Here is a 17901-nt window from a genome sequence, read left to right as displayed (position 1 = left end):
AAATTATAAGAATTTACAAGCCATTATTTTTTTCATTAGGATCTGTTTATGGTTTTAAAATCCTTGTCTTCCTCTGCAATCTGAATAAATAGCTGCCTCTAAGTAACTCTGGTACTAATACTTCCTTTGTTCTCATTTGACAATAACCGCCCCCAAGCACTAAAGATGATAAAAAAATCTAAAATTCAAATACTGCCTTACAACAACTGCAATCACACAGCCTGTTTGCATTTATGCTGAGAACAAGCTGTCATAATACTGCTCTACCATTTGTAACCTCCACACGTTCTCACCTGCCCTCTGCAACAAGAGTCTGTCTGAAAAGTGTGCTTGTGTAACATTCCTTTTTTAATTTAAACTATAACCAAAAATAGCAAACAACTTGTGTTCCACCAAATCTGCACTGAAGCTCAACTACTCACGTGGGTCATGTACACCAAAGAGTTTATTAAAGCTGTTTGGTTTACATCTGGTTTTACATCACATCTAAGGAACAGGAGGGGAGAAGAGGGTGGAAATTCTCACTATAACATAAAAGCCTAAAAAAAACCAATTCATTGCATTTCCTCCTCCCATGCAACCCCACCTAATCAGTCATGCACTCACTTTTCCTCAGCAGAAGCCTCTTTGTTAGAGGCTATTTATTGTAGCCAAGTTCCATTCCCAATTGCCTCATCATACATTATATATTCAAAGTGCCCTCCTTTTTCTCGGGACACACAGGAGCAATGGGCCAACACTCCAGAATACTTTCAAGCAGAGTAAGGCAACTTCTTTTACTAAAAATCAAGTGAAGGAATGATCTAAAAATACAGGTAAATAAATACAAGAGGGGAAAAAACAAATACTAGATTCCTTTCTCTCAGCTTCAGCAAGATTAGACTAAAACAGTCAATATATTATATCTCAAAAATATGTTGAGACAATTTAAGTTTAGGGGTTTACATATCATGTTAAACAACAGATCAATGGTATGTATAGCTTAGTGGAATTTACTGGAGACCAAAAACTACATAATATGCTTGGAAAACAGAACAAATCACAGGATACCAAGGAGCCCGTAACTTTTATTCAACAATTACCAAGTTATATATGTGATGTCAACCAAAAGGCAAAACTAGTTCTATGAAAAGGTCCACTAACAACATCCTTTTCTGAATCTGTACATTCTATTTGTCAAACAAAAAATCATCAGCCAAAACAATCTTAACTTCTCCAAACAAAATCATCCTGAATTAAAACTTTACTCTTCCTGATCCTTCCCACAATCAACAAAACCTGCTCTGCCTGGAGACACAAACAAGTTGTAAGGCTAGCTAAGTTACAGACTTCCTAAATTCCTATAAATAAAACAGCAAGGTTGTGATATAAGTGGAGGTAATTCAAGGAAGCAGGCTAAGTTACCTCACATTTACCACAGGACAGAAGTACACAAAGAGCTACTGAATTACAACTGGCATACCTGACACTCATCCTGATACTATATTAACCTCTTATCAAGCCTGTACTTTCAGAATAAGGAGAAATAGATGAGAAATTTCTGCAGCAGAAAGAACACTGTGTACGTTAATGAACCAGTTCAAGGACTTGATCCAACAACCAAAACTGATCACAGCTGTCAACATGGACTTAAGGAAGAGGAATGGAACACTATAAACCCAGTAACACCCAAGAAGAGTAACAAAGGAGAACTTGATCTATCATTTGAATTGCTAGTACAAGACCTCCTTAGAAGACTTCAGAGACAATAAGAATTCTGCACCAACATTTAAACAAACTGTACAATATAGAAACACATAATTTGAATCAAGACACCAAATGGCCAGATGCACAAGAGAATTTAATAAGACTTTCTAGAAAGAAACAGAAATGGTTTTGTGATCACCTTGAAGGACTTCTTTGACTCTGACATTTTCTTCATGCACACCGTCCTACACTGACTACAAAATCACCATCGGTCTGGTCTTCTCCCCTTGACATCTTCATCTGTACCATCCACTACTTAAGAAATATCTATCTTCCATTTCTGGAATACCACTTTAAAACAAACAGCCAAACAACTCTGGCTGAATTAAGGAGCATTTTTAAAGAGATTATTAAAATTGGTTAGATACTTTTCTGCCTCTCCTCATATAAAGGGCCTATAGTAGAAGGCGAGCAATATTAAAAGTCAGAAAAGTTCCATTTCAAGACATTCTTCTAAGGATATGATTTACAGGAAATCACAGGAAACCTCCCAGTTGTCTCCATTAGTAAGGAGTAAAGACTATGTCCAGAACTTTGAATGAATCCAAATGTAATCTCCCCACTGCCACTTTATTCCTCCTATAGTCTTAATATATATTATAACTTATGTTCTTGATTTCTACACCTGGATAACACATTTGTCTCAAAAACTGCCATTCAACAAAGTTTTTCTTTTTCCTGAATGCCTAATTCTGGAATACAGCAAAAGGTAAGGAAGTTTGGACTTCACTGAAATTATGCTTTCCAGCTTTAGTTTACTTCCCAGTAAACAAAGGACAAAAAGAAAAGCAATGAAAAGAAGAAAAGACGACCCCAAAACCTTCAAAGACACAGAAAGCCTTTTAAAAGTAGATGAGCCTGAACCAGTAATTCTAATAAGCTTTCATTAATAACCTTTTGAAAAATAAAATCTGTGACAAAAAGTAAAATTGCTTTATTCAGAGAAAGACTTCTGTGTGGTCTGTATCTGGTAAAGTTTACAGAACTTACTGGACATTATCTCTTCATTAAGCAAGAAGACTGAAAGGACATCATTTTGTAGAAGACACCATACTTAGAAAATAGATGCAGTTAAGTACAAGAAACAAACTTGCAAAACCTATTTTCCCTTCTTAGCAAGACTCATCCAATAGAGTAAAGAATGACAGCACCAACTACTCTTAAATGGCTATCATATGCTCTTGATATGGAAACAAGTCAGTGCCAGTCAGATTCTGTATAAATAGCTGACACAAAAGCTTACACTGCATTAGTGCTGCTTCTCTAACTTGTTTCATCCAAAGGACCTTTGAAAACTAAAATTTGTGATAAATTATTCACAATAGAGTAACTTTTGTGTCATCACACAAATAAAAATCACATATATTGGCACTGGTTCCTAAATGTACCATCACTATAGAAATGAAGATTAGTCAGAAATGCTAATAGGTTAAAATTATACCAATCAAATTTATGAAGAATGAAGCATTTCTCTTTACCATGGTGCCCTTTTATCCAGAAAGCAAAACAGAGTAAGAAGGAAAACCACAGAAACTGTCCAGGTGCCAACATTTGCCTTACTTTTTTTAAAAATGGACTATTTCCCAATAATTCTACTACAAACTGACTATAATTTGACAGTCATTTTAGAAGCATCTTCAAAAACAATCTTTAAATGATCACTGCTACAATTACACTATAATGCTAACAAATAAGGTTAATGCAAGCATATTTGGAAGAAAAGAAAACACAATAAAAACTTATTTTGCTAAGTTACCAAGAATTAGCATGATCAAGTATATTGAAGCACTGCTTAGCAGTGCTCAGATACTGCATCATATGGCTCAGCAAACAAGTACACCTTCATCCAACTTAAAACTAGGACATACATAAAGCATCACCAGTAGATGAAAAAAGATGCACTGAAATCATAAAGATATAGACTTGGAATTATGTGGGTCATGATCTAATGAAGTAATGCCTACAATTTTTTCGTTTAAGCATTCTGACAGAGTTAGAATGCAATTTGTATAGGAAACACAGCTAACAGTTTGAACACAAGAAAAACATCTCTATTATGCTTCTTCTTTCAAGCTCTGAACTCCATCAGTTAAGCAAAATAAGACAGCTGTCACCTTCTGAGATACTAATTTTAAAAGCCTGAAATAATTATTGTGATTCAGAGCACTTCTTTAGTATAATTTGGTTTAAAATCCCTCCTCTCCAACCATCTCACAAGAATTACTTACTGCCCAAATAGACAGTAAATATGCTAACTATGCCTTCTTCAAAGGAAGCACACCTGTGCTTTACAGAAAATGTCTTATCACCACTGTTACCCTAACACAGGAACTGAAAGGGGTAACTGGGAAGAAGCAACTCTAGCAACTGGAGTTACTAACATACTGCCTGAGTGACTGTACAGAGCTCATAGCAAGTATTTTGAAAAAGTGACACTGAAATTTGCTTTGATTTTTGCTAACTTTAAGCAAACCTGTAACTAGATTAGGGTTTTATACAACACTAGTAAGTCAAAATAAAACCTCCTTATATAATCCAATTACTTCTGTCAAATTTCCTTTGCCATAACAAGTTCATATTTCCTTTGAAAGACAATTACTTCTGTCATTCTTCATATAGCAAATGGGATATCTAAAATAGGTAGCAATAGGCTCAGTGATGAACAACTCTCTCAAGAGTTCTGGTAAGAATGTATATACAGTGAAAACATTACTTTACACACAAATTCAAATACAAAAAAAAATCATTCATTAAAATTTTTACTGATCACTAAAATACCTTAAACAGTGTATTTTTCTCCTCTTGGAGCAATTTTGCCTAAGTATACTCACACCTGGACAGTCCTGATGCTAAGAAAAAAGTCCTTAGGTGTCAAGCAAATTTCAGACACCCTATCAAGCCCAAAAGACTACCACAGTAGACTGAGTAGCTGTAATAATTGCCAAAGATCGGAAAGGAGCATATGTATAATTCAAATATAACAGCAGTGACATTTACAAGAATGTAGACATTTCACTGCTTCTAACAACAATTTCACCAGCTGTAAAACTATACTGCCACCATGCCTGCCTCAGAGCTCAAATGCAGACAGACAGAAGAGCAGGAATTCAGTCCTCCATTCACTTGATATCTCATTCCCCACTATCTCCTTTAAAAAGAGAAGACTTCAGAAAGAGCAACGTCTCTTTCGTTTGAACAGATTTACAATAATACCACACAAGGCAAGACTAATGGCCACAACAATGCTGTATCCCTCCTGTTCCCAAAACAAGATTACAGATCTTGCAGAGAATTTCCTGAAGTATTATTTTTTTAAATATTAGGTAATCAAATAAAATATTAAAAACCTCTTCAGTTACCACCAAGACTGTAGATAAAGTGGACATTAATTCCTTTTATTAAAATTGAACCATTGCAAATCAAGAATCCATTAGGTTTCTGAAAAGGTTTTACAGCATGAAACTAACATTATCATTACCTTATCATAAAATCACGTAATAACTGAAAAGTGTGAATATTGTTTTGCTTCATTCCATCACTTGTGAAAACTCTAAGTCAATATCCATCATGGCTTCCAAAGTTTAAGGCTCTAGGGTGGGGAGGGAGGTCCAGCCCAATCCAAGTGAACAGTCATTCTCTCTACCACAGGAAAAACTACATACTGTAAGCCCTGTGAATAAGTAATTACAATTAAATGAATGTTTTATGAAGGAAATGCACTTGGTTTTAAAGGTCACAAAGCGACAGATAAGAGCATACAGTGAAATAAATCCAGCAAATTACTGATTGAACTGCAGGGTCAATGAATCCAAGCAATAAATATTTCTGCTCTTAGAATAATTAAAAATGTCAAAACACAATGGCTGCAGAAAACAGTGTTAAGAATGCAGACAGACCAGATGATCTACTTCATATTTAAGTATTTAACTTACCTGTCCTGTGACTGCTCTTCATACATTCTTTCCTTTCCTTCTTTAAAGAGTCTTATGGCCCGTTTTGATTTTTTCATAAGGCTGTCAATGTAGATTTTAAAATACTCATTCTCACTGAGTTGTGCAAGTTTTTGGTTGTCATCATATTTGCTCAGTATAAGTCGCAAATGTTGGTAAGTATCAGGTAGAATGTCAAGTATATAAGGTGGGCTGTTTTTGAGTTGAAGCTTTGGGTTTTGGCACAATCTTACCTATAAGCAAAAACAAGAGAATGTAAAAAAGACAAGAAATCCATTGAGACAAAAACTGATCTGATATTTTCCAATTTATTGGGTATAACATACTTTTCTAACCTCCAGTCGCAAAGGATTAAATCCTACTTCATTTATATTCTGTGAAATTCCAACATAGTCTTTAATGTCAAGAGGCAAAATTTTACTTAATCTTGTCACATCTATAGAAGCAAACAAGCTTACCTACATATTTTGTGGGTTTGCCCTGAAAGTATGCCTTTTCCTGTCTAATATGCTAAGGAGCATATCAAAACACAGCATGCAACAAATGCCAAGAGCAGTACTTTCATACAGATCTGTTTGCTGCAGGTTAACTTAGCTACAGGTGTTTAAGTATCTACTAAGAATGACATAAATTACTTTGTCATCTGCTGGCTCTCTTTATACAATAATATAGCCTCTTAGACCCTAGGGAAATTTAATTTTGAAAGCTCTGCACATCAGAAAATGGTCTGAACTGTGATAGTGGTTCAAAAGTTATTACCTACAACAGACAGACTTTAGGTCACTCAAAAACAGATATTGTAAACCAGGAAACAAAAATATTATAAACTCATTGTTTTCTAGCTCCTGGCTGGAATAGAAGTTCAGTGCTTTGCTTTTGGCTGGGTGAGGAGGTGCCCACCAAAGCTTCTTTCTCATTCCCCTACCCATAACAAAAGACAAGTACAGGGAGAGATCATTAACCAAATACTGTCACAGGTACTTAGCCTCTTGGGAACTTAATTCATTTAAATACCAATCAAATCAGAATAGGGCAACAAGAATATAAAACCAAATCTTAAAAACACATTCCACCCACTACTTCCTCCTTCCTGGGCCTAATTTTATTTTCCACTCTACCGCCTCCCCAACAGCAGCACAGTGAACAGGGGCTGTGGTCAGTTCATCACTCTTTGTCTCTGCCACTCCTCCCTCCTCAGTGGGAGAACTCACACTCTTCTCTTGCTCCAGACAGGGGTCCCTCCCACAGGAGACAGTCATCTTTGAACTTCCCCAGCGTGAGTCCTTCTCACAGACCACAGTTCTTCATGAACTCCTCTAGAACATATACCCTCCACAGGGTGCAGTCCTTCAGGAGCAGACAGCTCCACATGGGTCCTCTGCAGGCTCACAAGTCCTGCCAGGAAACTCACTCCAATGTGGGCTCTTCTCTCCATGGGACCACGGGTCCTGCCAGGAGCCTGTTCTAGCACAGGTTCCTTATGGTATCACAGCCCCCTTCTTCAAGAATCAGCCCGCTCCTCCGTGGCTTACAGTGAACGTCAGCTCCACTGTGGATCTGCATGGCCTTCACCATGGGCTGCAGGGGAATCTCTGCTCCAGCACCCAAAACACCTCCCCCTCCTCCACAGAGCTGCATGGCTGCAGGGGTGTTCCTCTCACATATTCTCACTCCCCTCCTCCCTGGCTGCATTTTGCTTCTGCCCAGTAGCTTTTCTCCCCCTTCTTTACGGCAATACTCCAGAGGCACCATTGATGCTGATGGGATCGGCCTTGGCCAGCAGCAGGTCCTTCTTGGAGCTGGCTGCTCGACTGGACAGAGGGAATCTTCTGGCAGTGCCTCAGCAAAACTACCCCTGTAGTCCCTTCACTACTAAAACTTTGCCACTTAAACCAAATAGAAGAAAACATCTCAATGGACTTGGAATCATTGTGATCCCAAATGGCACAAATATTGAATATATATTACTCAAGAAATAAGTTCAGGCTAATAGAATACCTTTATTTGAATCTAGTTTCCACTGGAAATGTTACTGGAAGAGAAAAGTACCCTTTGTTTCCTACACACCCTTAACAGAACAAGGTTAGAATTGTCTCAGAGCTATCTAAATTTTCTCATAGTTTGGTCCATAATGCTCTGTTCTAGAAAAAAAAGAGACTAAAACTAACAGGTAGTTTTTGACTGCTGTTGCACTGAGCTATTCAGGCTCAGCTAAAGCATTGCACAGGGACACATACTAGATGTGTGTGCAGCTGTACAAATGCAAATACATATGAAGAAATTAAGACCATGTGGTATAAAAGTTTTATAGGCATCATTTGGAGATTGCCACATTATATATTAGTGACTTTGACATTCTTTTGAGGTAACTAATAAGGTTATAAAAACATCTTAATACTGCTGAAAGTAGATTCCTATTCCTACTAATCTAGCAACTTGAAAAAAATGCATCCTTGAGCTTTTCTGAGTGAGAGGGGAACAAACCTGTATCCTGTAATGCTCACCTCTCTAAACTCAGAGCTCTACCACTATTGTTGACTTCTCCTTGTTATGAACAAGTTCAATATGGTTGGAGCTTTTAAAGCATTTACAATTTAGGTTAATAAATGTTACACCTTTGTTACACCCCCCCCCCCACTGTTAACTCCCTTGCATACGCCCTTGTTACATCCCCAATGTAAACTCCCTTACACCCACACTTGTTATACCCCCTCCTTGTTAAATTCCCTTACATATACCCTGGTTGTACTCCCTTTTACCTGTGACCCTATTGGATCCTTCAGGTATTGCCGCTGCTGCTCCCTAAAATGGCGTCCGGAAACTTCCCCGGGAATATGCAAATCAAGAAAAACTCAAGAAAACCCCACAAAAGACCCTAGAAACAACAAGCCAACTTAAAATTTGGAAAACTAAGTGACTGGACCTACCAGGGAGAAGTTCCTCTACCATTCCAACAGGGTTTTAGAAGTCACCATAACCTAAGTGGAACCAGACTAGAATGATGACCACAGCTGACAAGCCAGGAATTATCTTCCTAGGCACGCCCGTGAGGACAGAAGCCCCAGCTCTGCTGTGGAGCAGAACTGATCACCTCATCCTCTGCGTTGCCAAAGGGAGCAGCGGCAGTGTGCACGACCCCTCAGGCCCCCACTCAGAGCTGATCACTTTAATAAAAACATCAAAGGGAGCTGGTCTCCTGGCCTATTTATTTCATCCTGTAATTTCTACATCTACACCATTAAGAAATTCTCTGCCTTAAGATTGCTGCTACTAACAGACCTTCAAGCATCCCAAACAGCAAAGCAAACAGGGAATAGTTTGTGTCTGAAACATACAGTGCAAGAACACAACCAGGCAATTAGACTGAGGTAACAGGGGGTCAGTTAAAAAAGTGGAGATAGAGAAGACTAAAGTCAAGCCACTGAGAAGTTTTTTAAGAGTCTAGCACCACTTGAAACAGTATTTAAAACATAACATTTGCAATAGCTCTCCTCATTTCACTCATTGTTATTTTAGCAATTTCTATTATTCTTTCAACTTTTAGGCCAAGTAATACATCAGAAAGCCTTCTGATGTGCTGTAGAACAGTCCTTATCCCAGAGAAATTTACATCTCAGAAGGAAAAAAAAAGGAAGCAAGCAAATATGCATACATGAGCAGCTCAACATGCTGAAGAGCGGTTCAGAGACTGAACACCAGCAGTTTGATATTTCTAGACATAAACTGCAAAGTTCCACAGCAAGATCTCAAATAATTTAATGGGTTATAAAGGAACTCCTTAAAGTTGAGAATGTGCTGGAAGGAAACAAAAAAAAGTAAAGCATACTTGATCATCTCTTAACGAGCAATGAAGTCGGAAACTCCAATCTAAACTGCAAGAGCTTTGAAACTGAAAATAACTTTTTTATATTTTATGTAATAAAGATAAGGTCATCAGGATTTTAAAAAAGGGACAACAGGGCCCCAGTTGTGGGTTAGGAGATGTCTAAAGCAGGATTTTCAAAGAAAAAAAGGTTAGCTATGATAGCATTTTTGCAAGATCAGAAAAGCACTGAAGTTAGGCTGACAGATAGAATTTTCTAAGGAGATGACAGAAACACAGGCAAAGAATCTTACATGTGTAGCTAGACCTGAAAATCATCCATGCAGAGACATACATGAATTTCTTTTAGTAGAAGAGTAAGAACTGGAATCCCAAATACAGAAGTGAAAATCTTTACGAAAACCAGATTTTTTTCCTCTGAACTTTGAGTTCACTGTGATTTCTGGTTTAGTGAAAACTTGAAACTAGACTGACATTCTTCACAAGACCAACTACAAGTGACACAAACCTGTCACTGATCAAGCCTTACAACTCTCTGAAGTAAGAAGTACAGGGAAAAAAACCCATCTGAAAGATCAAAATGTTTATTCAGAGAAAAGAGTCAACAATGAGAGTAGACCACAAGCAGAGAAGGCTGCAATCATTCTGAATTACTTATTTACCCTAATTTAAATCTCATGAACAAAGAATTAATTATCTTTCTGAAGTCGATCTTTTTGATCAGATGTGCCAACAAGCAGAATATAAGTGATTTCATACCTATTAAAAATACCATTAAAATGTTAAAAAAAGAAAAAGCTACTTGCTTATGCTGCTTGCTGTATTTTAACAGTCAGTCCATTCAGCTATACAAAAAGAATATCCAGTTATAAGGAAGAACTATTTTCTCTTTCAAAAGTTCTATGAAGTTTTCTTCAGTCTCACATCATTACATACAAGATAGCTTACAAGGCTAATCTTTCTGCAGAATTTGGAGAGATAAATACAGCACATTACCAGAACCTTTCATTTTAGAACAAGCTTTTAAGAATGCCACACAAAAATTCTTCCACACCTTCATTAGCTTTATTCATTATAATTGAAAAAAATACTAATATTATGTTCAAACCAGAGATCCACTGAAGTAGTATAAGTTTTCCTTCACTTTACAGAGTATACAAGGCTTCAAAGGAAGTAAGTCTGTAAGGAGATGGTTGGTAAACCATATGGTTTCCAGTCAGGATGTCCTGACACATACCACAGCAGTTCACAATTAAAAGTAAGCAATAAGAAAAGACACCTGCTGACGCAAAAGATTTGCCAAGACCTTTCTTCAAAAGAAAACAGAACTCAAAACAAACACAAAAAAAAAAACCAACACCCCTAAAATAAAGAAATCTATATTACTTTACAAGGCAACTGTCACCAACACATTAGGAGCTGACATGAATCATATCACTGTGTGATTTTTGCATCGTTATGACTGGAAGTAAGCATGTATGTATTATTTAGCAAGCACTCAGTGGTAAAAAATGAAAGGCAGTAAACAAGTTAATAAAAATATCTCTCTTATTGAGGCAAACGGAGACAAAATTAAGCTTCTTTCACTAGCTCACACTCGGGGAAAATCTAAGTACTTAATCCAGAATCACAGAAACAGTAAGACTACAACTCCATGAAAACTGAAGCATTACCTTAATCTACCAGAAACTGATTTTGAAACAGTTAACTCTGGAACTTCCAGACAATTTAACTCTAGTTCCTTTGCAGAAAAACATTAACTCCCTCTCCCTTTTCTCGCCCACCCCTAACCAAAATAAATATCACTACTCATAACACTTTTGAAGATATTTGACTTAAATTATAAGATATTATTTCATAGCATCATTGGAGATGAGAGTAATGGAGGCCTATTGTATATAGACAATTAATTTCTTGCTAAAAAGCTATTTCTATTCACTTTTTAAAGCAAAGATGAAAGCCCTTGACTCATTTGACAAAAGGATTCCTGTTCAAGCAAAGGACAGCAGCCTTAACGTGATCTGTTTAAACACCTAAGGCTAGTCAAAGACAATACAAGGAAAGTAACTCAGCTAAAACAGAGTATCTAATGAGAAGGACATCTGCTAAACACTGTTTTCAGCTGCAGGGAATGGGTCAGAACAATTGGAGAATCAGTGCTCACACACTTCCAAAACTACACTTCCAAACTGCCCAAGTGAACGAGCATCTTCTGCCACGCTGCACAAAATAGTCAAAGAATAACAAAACGCCTTGGCACACCACAAACAGCATAAAGGTAGCTCTGCAGTTAAGATACCATAACAATTCTCCAGCAATCCACAACATCCAATGCAACAACAATGAATTCTGAAAAACTTAATCAGGAGGGGCTAATAAGGAAAATGTCCAAGTTTGAGGATTATGCGTCTTCGACATAGATTTCTTCCTGCCTGAAGTTACCTTAACTGCTATGCATTTCATTTTCCATAGGAAAAAAACCTCTCATCAGAATATAAGTAGAGGTGACCCAAACACCAATCTTTTTGCCTGAGAATACAGTAAGTGCTTGTTCAACAGCTACCATACCGCAACAGAGCCATATGTTTGCATAGTGGAAGAATAAACAATAAGAATGCTGATGCCACAGATACACAAGGATAGTTGACTTTGGAGGGTAATTTTACTCCCTTCCAATTAGAGAGGAGCTTCTATTTCTCTGTTTAATTTTGCATTCTTTTTCCATAAGCAGCATACACAGGACATAAGATTTCCTACCAACTTTGACCATAGAATCAATTACACAAAGTTTTGCAAAGGATAACCAATGCACTCATAGTTTCAACTACCATGCTCTGTATACTCAGATGATGACAGATGTTAATTTAAAGAAAACAACAATACTAAGCTGCAGAGGTAACATAGCTTTTACTCACTAAGTCAATAGTATAAGCTTTGGAGAAGCACTCTAGTTTGCTCTGAAATAATTGCTAAATAGCAAATCAATGCCATCCGCATTTATACAATCAGAGTCAAGTAACTGATGGGCCATGACAGTGCACCCAAATAATTTAGGCAATACTATTAATCTTCATAGCAGATAATTTAATTATTTTCAGGCCCAATGCATAGGAGGAATGAAAAGTGATTAAAAGTTGATGAAATACACCTGTTTTAAAAAGTCCCATTCAGAATGTATCATGATTTTCTATCAGCTTGAATCCCACAAGAGTGAAGTGTGAAAAAATAGTACTGACAACTCTAAATAGCCCAAGCAGTAAACAGACCTTACTCCAATGTTTACATAGGAGTAATTCTCTCCCAAAGTTGGTCTCAACATAGCATTATTCTCTAATAGTAATACATGGCTAGGGTCAAGGTTTTAAAAGCCATTATGTTGACAATCTCAGAAAAACTAACACTCATGTAATTTATACACAGTTTAAAGGAAGATCTAAGTTATTTGTTAACAATATTCATTTTTTACTTATTTATAGGATACAGACTTTCTAAAACATAGATCATGTTTTAAAAACAGTAATTTGCTTCCTGCAAATCCAGAGATATATGGTCAACTTTCTTATACAATGCAAGCATTGAAAAGCAAGGCTAGCCTTCTAAACCACAAAAGAATTATTATCTTTTGCATTGCACAGGAATTAAAGTATTTTTGGTTCTTAGTGATAAAGCTACTGCTTACCCATGAGAAAAGCAGTAGAGAAACTCAACATTGATGATAATGTTGCTTTGCCTTTAATAATGCAGCTAATATTGTAAATTCACATAAGACATACCAATAAACCACAAAAAGTATAGATCCCAGTGTATGAACTATAAAAAGGAAAGATATTTAGACAGATAGCACTTTGCATTCACCAATTATCTACATGAAGATTATTTTTTTTTCCTTGCAAGAATGTTGCTTATGGTAACTTTTACAAACAAGGCTATAAGCAGGAGCACTATTCCAACATTCTGTCCTGCTAAAGAACTCTTTTTTAAAATCCATGATTATTTTCACACTGATAATAAAAGTTTAAAGAGAAAGCACCCAAACTGCTTATTACAACCTAAAGTATCAGCCCCTGGAAAATTGACATTATCATGAAATCCGAACAATTTGAAAGCAGGACACATAACCAATTCAAAGAAGTTTGCATGATGTCTAGGTAGCCAGAATTTTTGCATACACCACAAAACTACCCACATAGTACAGTTCTTACAGGGCAGGAATGTTTGCAGTATTGGTTAATCTCTTATTGTTGCAAACAAGTAATACATACAGAAAACTTCATCTGCCAAAGGACAAAATTACAGAAAGAAATTAAGGAAAGGTAGAAGATGGCAATTTTAAAAAAGAAAAAAATGCCAACCAGAAATGATTGAGCTCTGCCACTAGTTTTTAAGGCTGCTCTTTTTTCAGTGTTTGGTCAAGATAAAAGCTTTGCTTTGTTTCCATTATTCATTTTCTTGACATCATTAGATTGGGGGAAAACTCCAGCTACCTTAAGATAGCAACAAAATGATTATCACAGCTACTATAGTTAAAGAATAAACAAGCAAAATAACTGATATTGCAACAAGTAAAATAGGCCTCCAAGCCACATCCTTACTACAAGTAGCACCCCACTGACTTGGCAGAGCTTATGCCTTCACTAGGTATTAATTTGATCAGTCACCCACCACAGAAACCAGTCATAGGACACACTCCAGAAATGGGATTTAAAACAACAGTTGATTGAGCAGGTTTCTATTTCTGATTTTAATCCCTAGGTTTGATCTAGACTGAGGAAAAAATGACCTTCCTGTGCCTACTGCCACACAAGGCTATGAGATTTAAATCTGCTTGCCAGCATATTAAATTTGCTCAAACACATACTTTCACTACAAGTACCAAATGTTAAGAACTCAACCAACAAGCTAGAGCATTCTCACACTATGACATCATCCTGTCTGGTACACTTTAATACAGTTTGGAAGTAAAATTTGATTAACTGAGAGCAGCTTAAAGAGGATACATTAAAGATCCAAATTGAGGACACTTATACAGTAAAATGAAAACAGAAGCACAGCACAATGCCCAGCCTTTCCAGTGACTTCTACCAAACAGGCCTTCCTGGCTGTTCTGATGGGCTGTGACAAACAGTTGTCCTGTATTGGATGAGTGAAAGCAATCCAGAAATCCAAGCAGTGGAATAAAGACTTTCTGGTAACTTTGATTTTACAAACAAATCAGGGTATAACCTTACTATATAGATTTGTAAATGGCCTGACACAGGGAAATCAGAGCTCTGCATTCCCCACGTGGTTTCAACAACAAACCAGATTCCTAGTTACCGAAGCTGAAAAGTTCCTCCTACTGAAGAGTACCCACTTTTGAGTACTCATACTTGCAGTCCTTAGTACAAGAGAACTCACTGTTAACAGCATCCTGACCATTGACAGAAAAATGTCAACAAAGTCTTTGTGATAATAACCATTTTTATTAAGGCTGGGGTTCAGTTTATAATTGATGCCAGCAAAAACAGTAGAAATAAAGATACTATTCTTGGAACATCAAAAAAGAGCCTACAAGGACTTTAAAAAATACTTTAACACTTGTAAAGGCATATTACATTAGTCTCCACCCTGCCAGTGTAACTAATTATGAACGTTAAGAAATGTTGAACATCTTATTTCACAAGAGACACAGGGAAAGCAAAGAGTTGCGCTAAATCACAGAGAATCACAGAGTTAAAAAGTGGTAAGTGTATCACCATACAGACCCAAGGCCAACAGGTAGTAATCCTCACTGCTCAGCAGTTTCAAGAAACTTTTAAGTATCACCAAGTGTGCAAAGCAGAGTGCCTCCTAAACATCAAGCCATGTTACAATCAAACTCTTCCTGTCACAGGTAAGGCACTCTTCTAAATAATCTATTATGATACATGCTGTTATTTCCAAGAATACTAAACAAAATGTATCAGGCTGGTAAGGGGAAGCATAAGAGCTTAAAAGCTACAGTCTATCCCCCCACTTCCTGAAAAATGAGTTTCAGAACAGTATATTTCTAGTTTCAAAATCAATAGTAGATGTACTTTTAAGTCATTAAAATGCAGAACACATACTTCAAAAGTTAGGTATGCCATACTAATCTGTTTATTAAACTGACAAGAGTGACATTCCCCAGTCCCCATGCACATTCCTAAAAGCACAAACACATCTACGTTGCCATCACCAACATATCTCACAGAACAATTAGCTTAACTGAAGTTTAATACTTCAGAGGTCTTGTTTGCAGACTAACAGTGTGACACAACATGAAACACACAGAATATGTGATTACAAAGTTAAGCAGCTTTTGGTTAGGACAGCTCTTCAACTCTGAGTAATTTTAAAGGATCTGATAATAACAATTGCCTAAGGCAAACACACACATTTGTTTTCCTTCCACAAACAAAGATTTAAAAAAACATGGCCAGAGGCCACTGGAAAAAAAAAAAAAAAAAGACAACTTATGCTTAAATAATATAACATAAGTCCCCTTACTTCCCGAGGCACAATGCAGCACAGCACTCAGAGATACAGGAAGAAGCTGTTTGCCCCTGTGTACCTATTTAAATAGCCCCATTCTTCACTTTGTGTATACACGGACGCACTGAGACACCCACCACTTTGTCCATAAGCTTCCAGGTCTTCTCCACAGTCCTGCGATCAGCAGCTGCCTGCTTGGGGGGGCCCACAGCATCCTGAATAGCATCGATGAAGCCCAGGATCCGTCCCTTGCGCGGGTTCCGGCCGTTGAGGGAATTGGCCATCTGGGAGCCAAGCTGGCCGCAACGACAGAGAAACACAAGCTCAGAAGGTGCTCCGAAAACATCTTGTCATAGAACGCGCCGCAGCCTGCGAGGCAACACTTTCTTCTTCACGGACAGGAAAGGGCAGTATCAGGGCATGTTTAGGAACAAGTTTAACTTTTCATGACAAACAGCGTAAACCCACCTGGCCCAGGTTTACACTGGCAGAAGCGATCCCGGATTTATTGTCAACACCGACATTCGGGAGCGAGGGAAACACACCCGCGCCCGGCTCCGCGCCGCGCCCCTGCCCGTTCCCGCGCCCGCCGGCTGCGGGCACATGACTGGCGCCGCGCAACAAAAGAGACCGCGGCGGAGCGGGGGTAGGAGCGGGAGGAGAGAGCAGAGGAAAGAAAGCAGCGCGGGCAGGCAGGCAGGCAGCCGCAGGGCAGGCGAGGGCAGCGGTACGCACACGGACCTGGCTCCCGGCGCACGCATACGCACGGACCGACACCGCACAGCCAGGTGCCAAAGGCGACAGCGGCCGCCGGGAGAGCCGGGAGCAGGCGGCGGCAGGGAGGCTCCTCAGCCGCCGCGGCGGAACGGAGAGCAGGCGAAGCGTCTCTCCGGACGAGGCTCTCCTCCGTCCGGCCGCGGCGGCTTCAGTGCCGCGGGAGGCAGGCGGAGTGCATCCCGCCCCACCACCCGCGCCCGTCCCGCAGGACTCTGCCCAGTGCGGCTGCTGCTGGCGGCAGGCGAGCGAGCGCTGCCCCAGGGGGCAGCGCGTCCGCGTCGCCCTCCCGTACCCCAGCCCCCTCGGCGGGTGGGTGGGAATATGCGCGCGTGTGTGGAGAGTCCTACAGGCACATGCAAAAGAGACAGATACAGAGAGACAGAGAGAGATGCACACGCACAGGTCTGTCTGCGGCACCGCTCGCAGCCCCCGGCAGGCTGTGGTCTCCCCGCACTCCTAGGAAGTGAGGCTGGCTTCCCGGCGGCGGCAGCGGCCCCGCTCCTTCAGCCGCTCCTTCAGCCGCGCCCGCGCCCGCCCCCTCCCCGCGGCGCGCTGGCGGCCGCTCCTCTCCTCGGAACATGCCCACCCCCGGTACAACACTCCGTGCGCGCCTGCGTGCCGCGCCGCCAGCGCGGCCCTCTGCCCGGGGGCGGGAACGCTAACCGCACGACGGCCAATCGCAAGGGCAGATTTGCTTGCTTGACGCGGCACCCAGCAAATGGGCGTGGATGCAGGCACGGGGCGGGGCAGCGGCTGGGAGCGGGCTCGGGATGGGGAGGGGGCGGGCAGAAGCGGCCGGCAGGGAGGGGAGGGAGCGGTGGCCGGGTGGGCCGTGGTCGGGCCGAGGAAGGCGGGCTCCAGTCCCACCTGGTCCCGCCGGCTGAGGGGTCAGCCTGAGGCCTTTGGGGGTGGTGACGGCCTGGTGGAGGTTGCCTTCGCGGGGGCGCTGACGGTGTCCCTGGCAGTGAGGTCTCCAGGGGCTGTGGCAGCGTGTCCCTCCCTCGCCTGGTGAGGCCGTGGGACCCCTGCCTGCTGAGCGTTCTGTGTGTGTGCTACAACTGGTAGTTAGTTCCTGCCTGCCGCTTTTTGAGCGCTCTGCCTTTGCGTTTCCCC

General features: G+C 40.0%; 1 protein-coding gene across 2 annotated transcripts in view; it reads right to left on the bottom strand.

The window, feature by feature from the left end:
* CBLB (Cbl proto-oncogene B) overlaps nucleotides 1-17345 on the bottom strand; it is a 131457-nt gene extending 114112 nt beyond the window's left edge. For both annotated transcript variants that reach the window (XM_068180855.1, XM_068180856.1), the window contains exons 1-3: nucleotides 17189-17345; nucleotides 16149-16307; nucleotides 5679-5929 (exon numbers count right to left, since the gene is read on the bottom strand). In XM_068180855.1, coding sequence (XP_068036956.1) covers nucleotides 5679-5929; nucleotides 16149-16295 — 398 coding nt within the window. In that variant the 5' untranslated portion in view covers nucleotides 16296-16307; nucleotides 17189-17345. The remainder of the gene's footprint in view (nucleotides 1-5678; nucleotides 5930-16148; nucleotides 16308-17188) is intronic.
* Nucleotides 17346-17901: the final 556 nt, after the last annotated feature.

This window comes from Anomalospiza imberbis, chromosome 2 (assembly GCF_031753505.1).
Source record: "Anomalospiza imberbis isolate Cuckoo-Finch-1a 21T00152 chromosome 2, ASM3175350v1, whole genome shotgun sequence".
Lineage (NCBI taxonomy): Eukaryota > Metazoa > Chordata > Aves > Passeriformes > Viduidae > Anomalospiza > Anomalospiza imberbis.
This window is presented reverse-complemented; position numbering and strand designations above follow the sequence as displayed.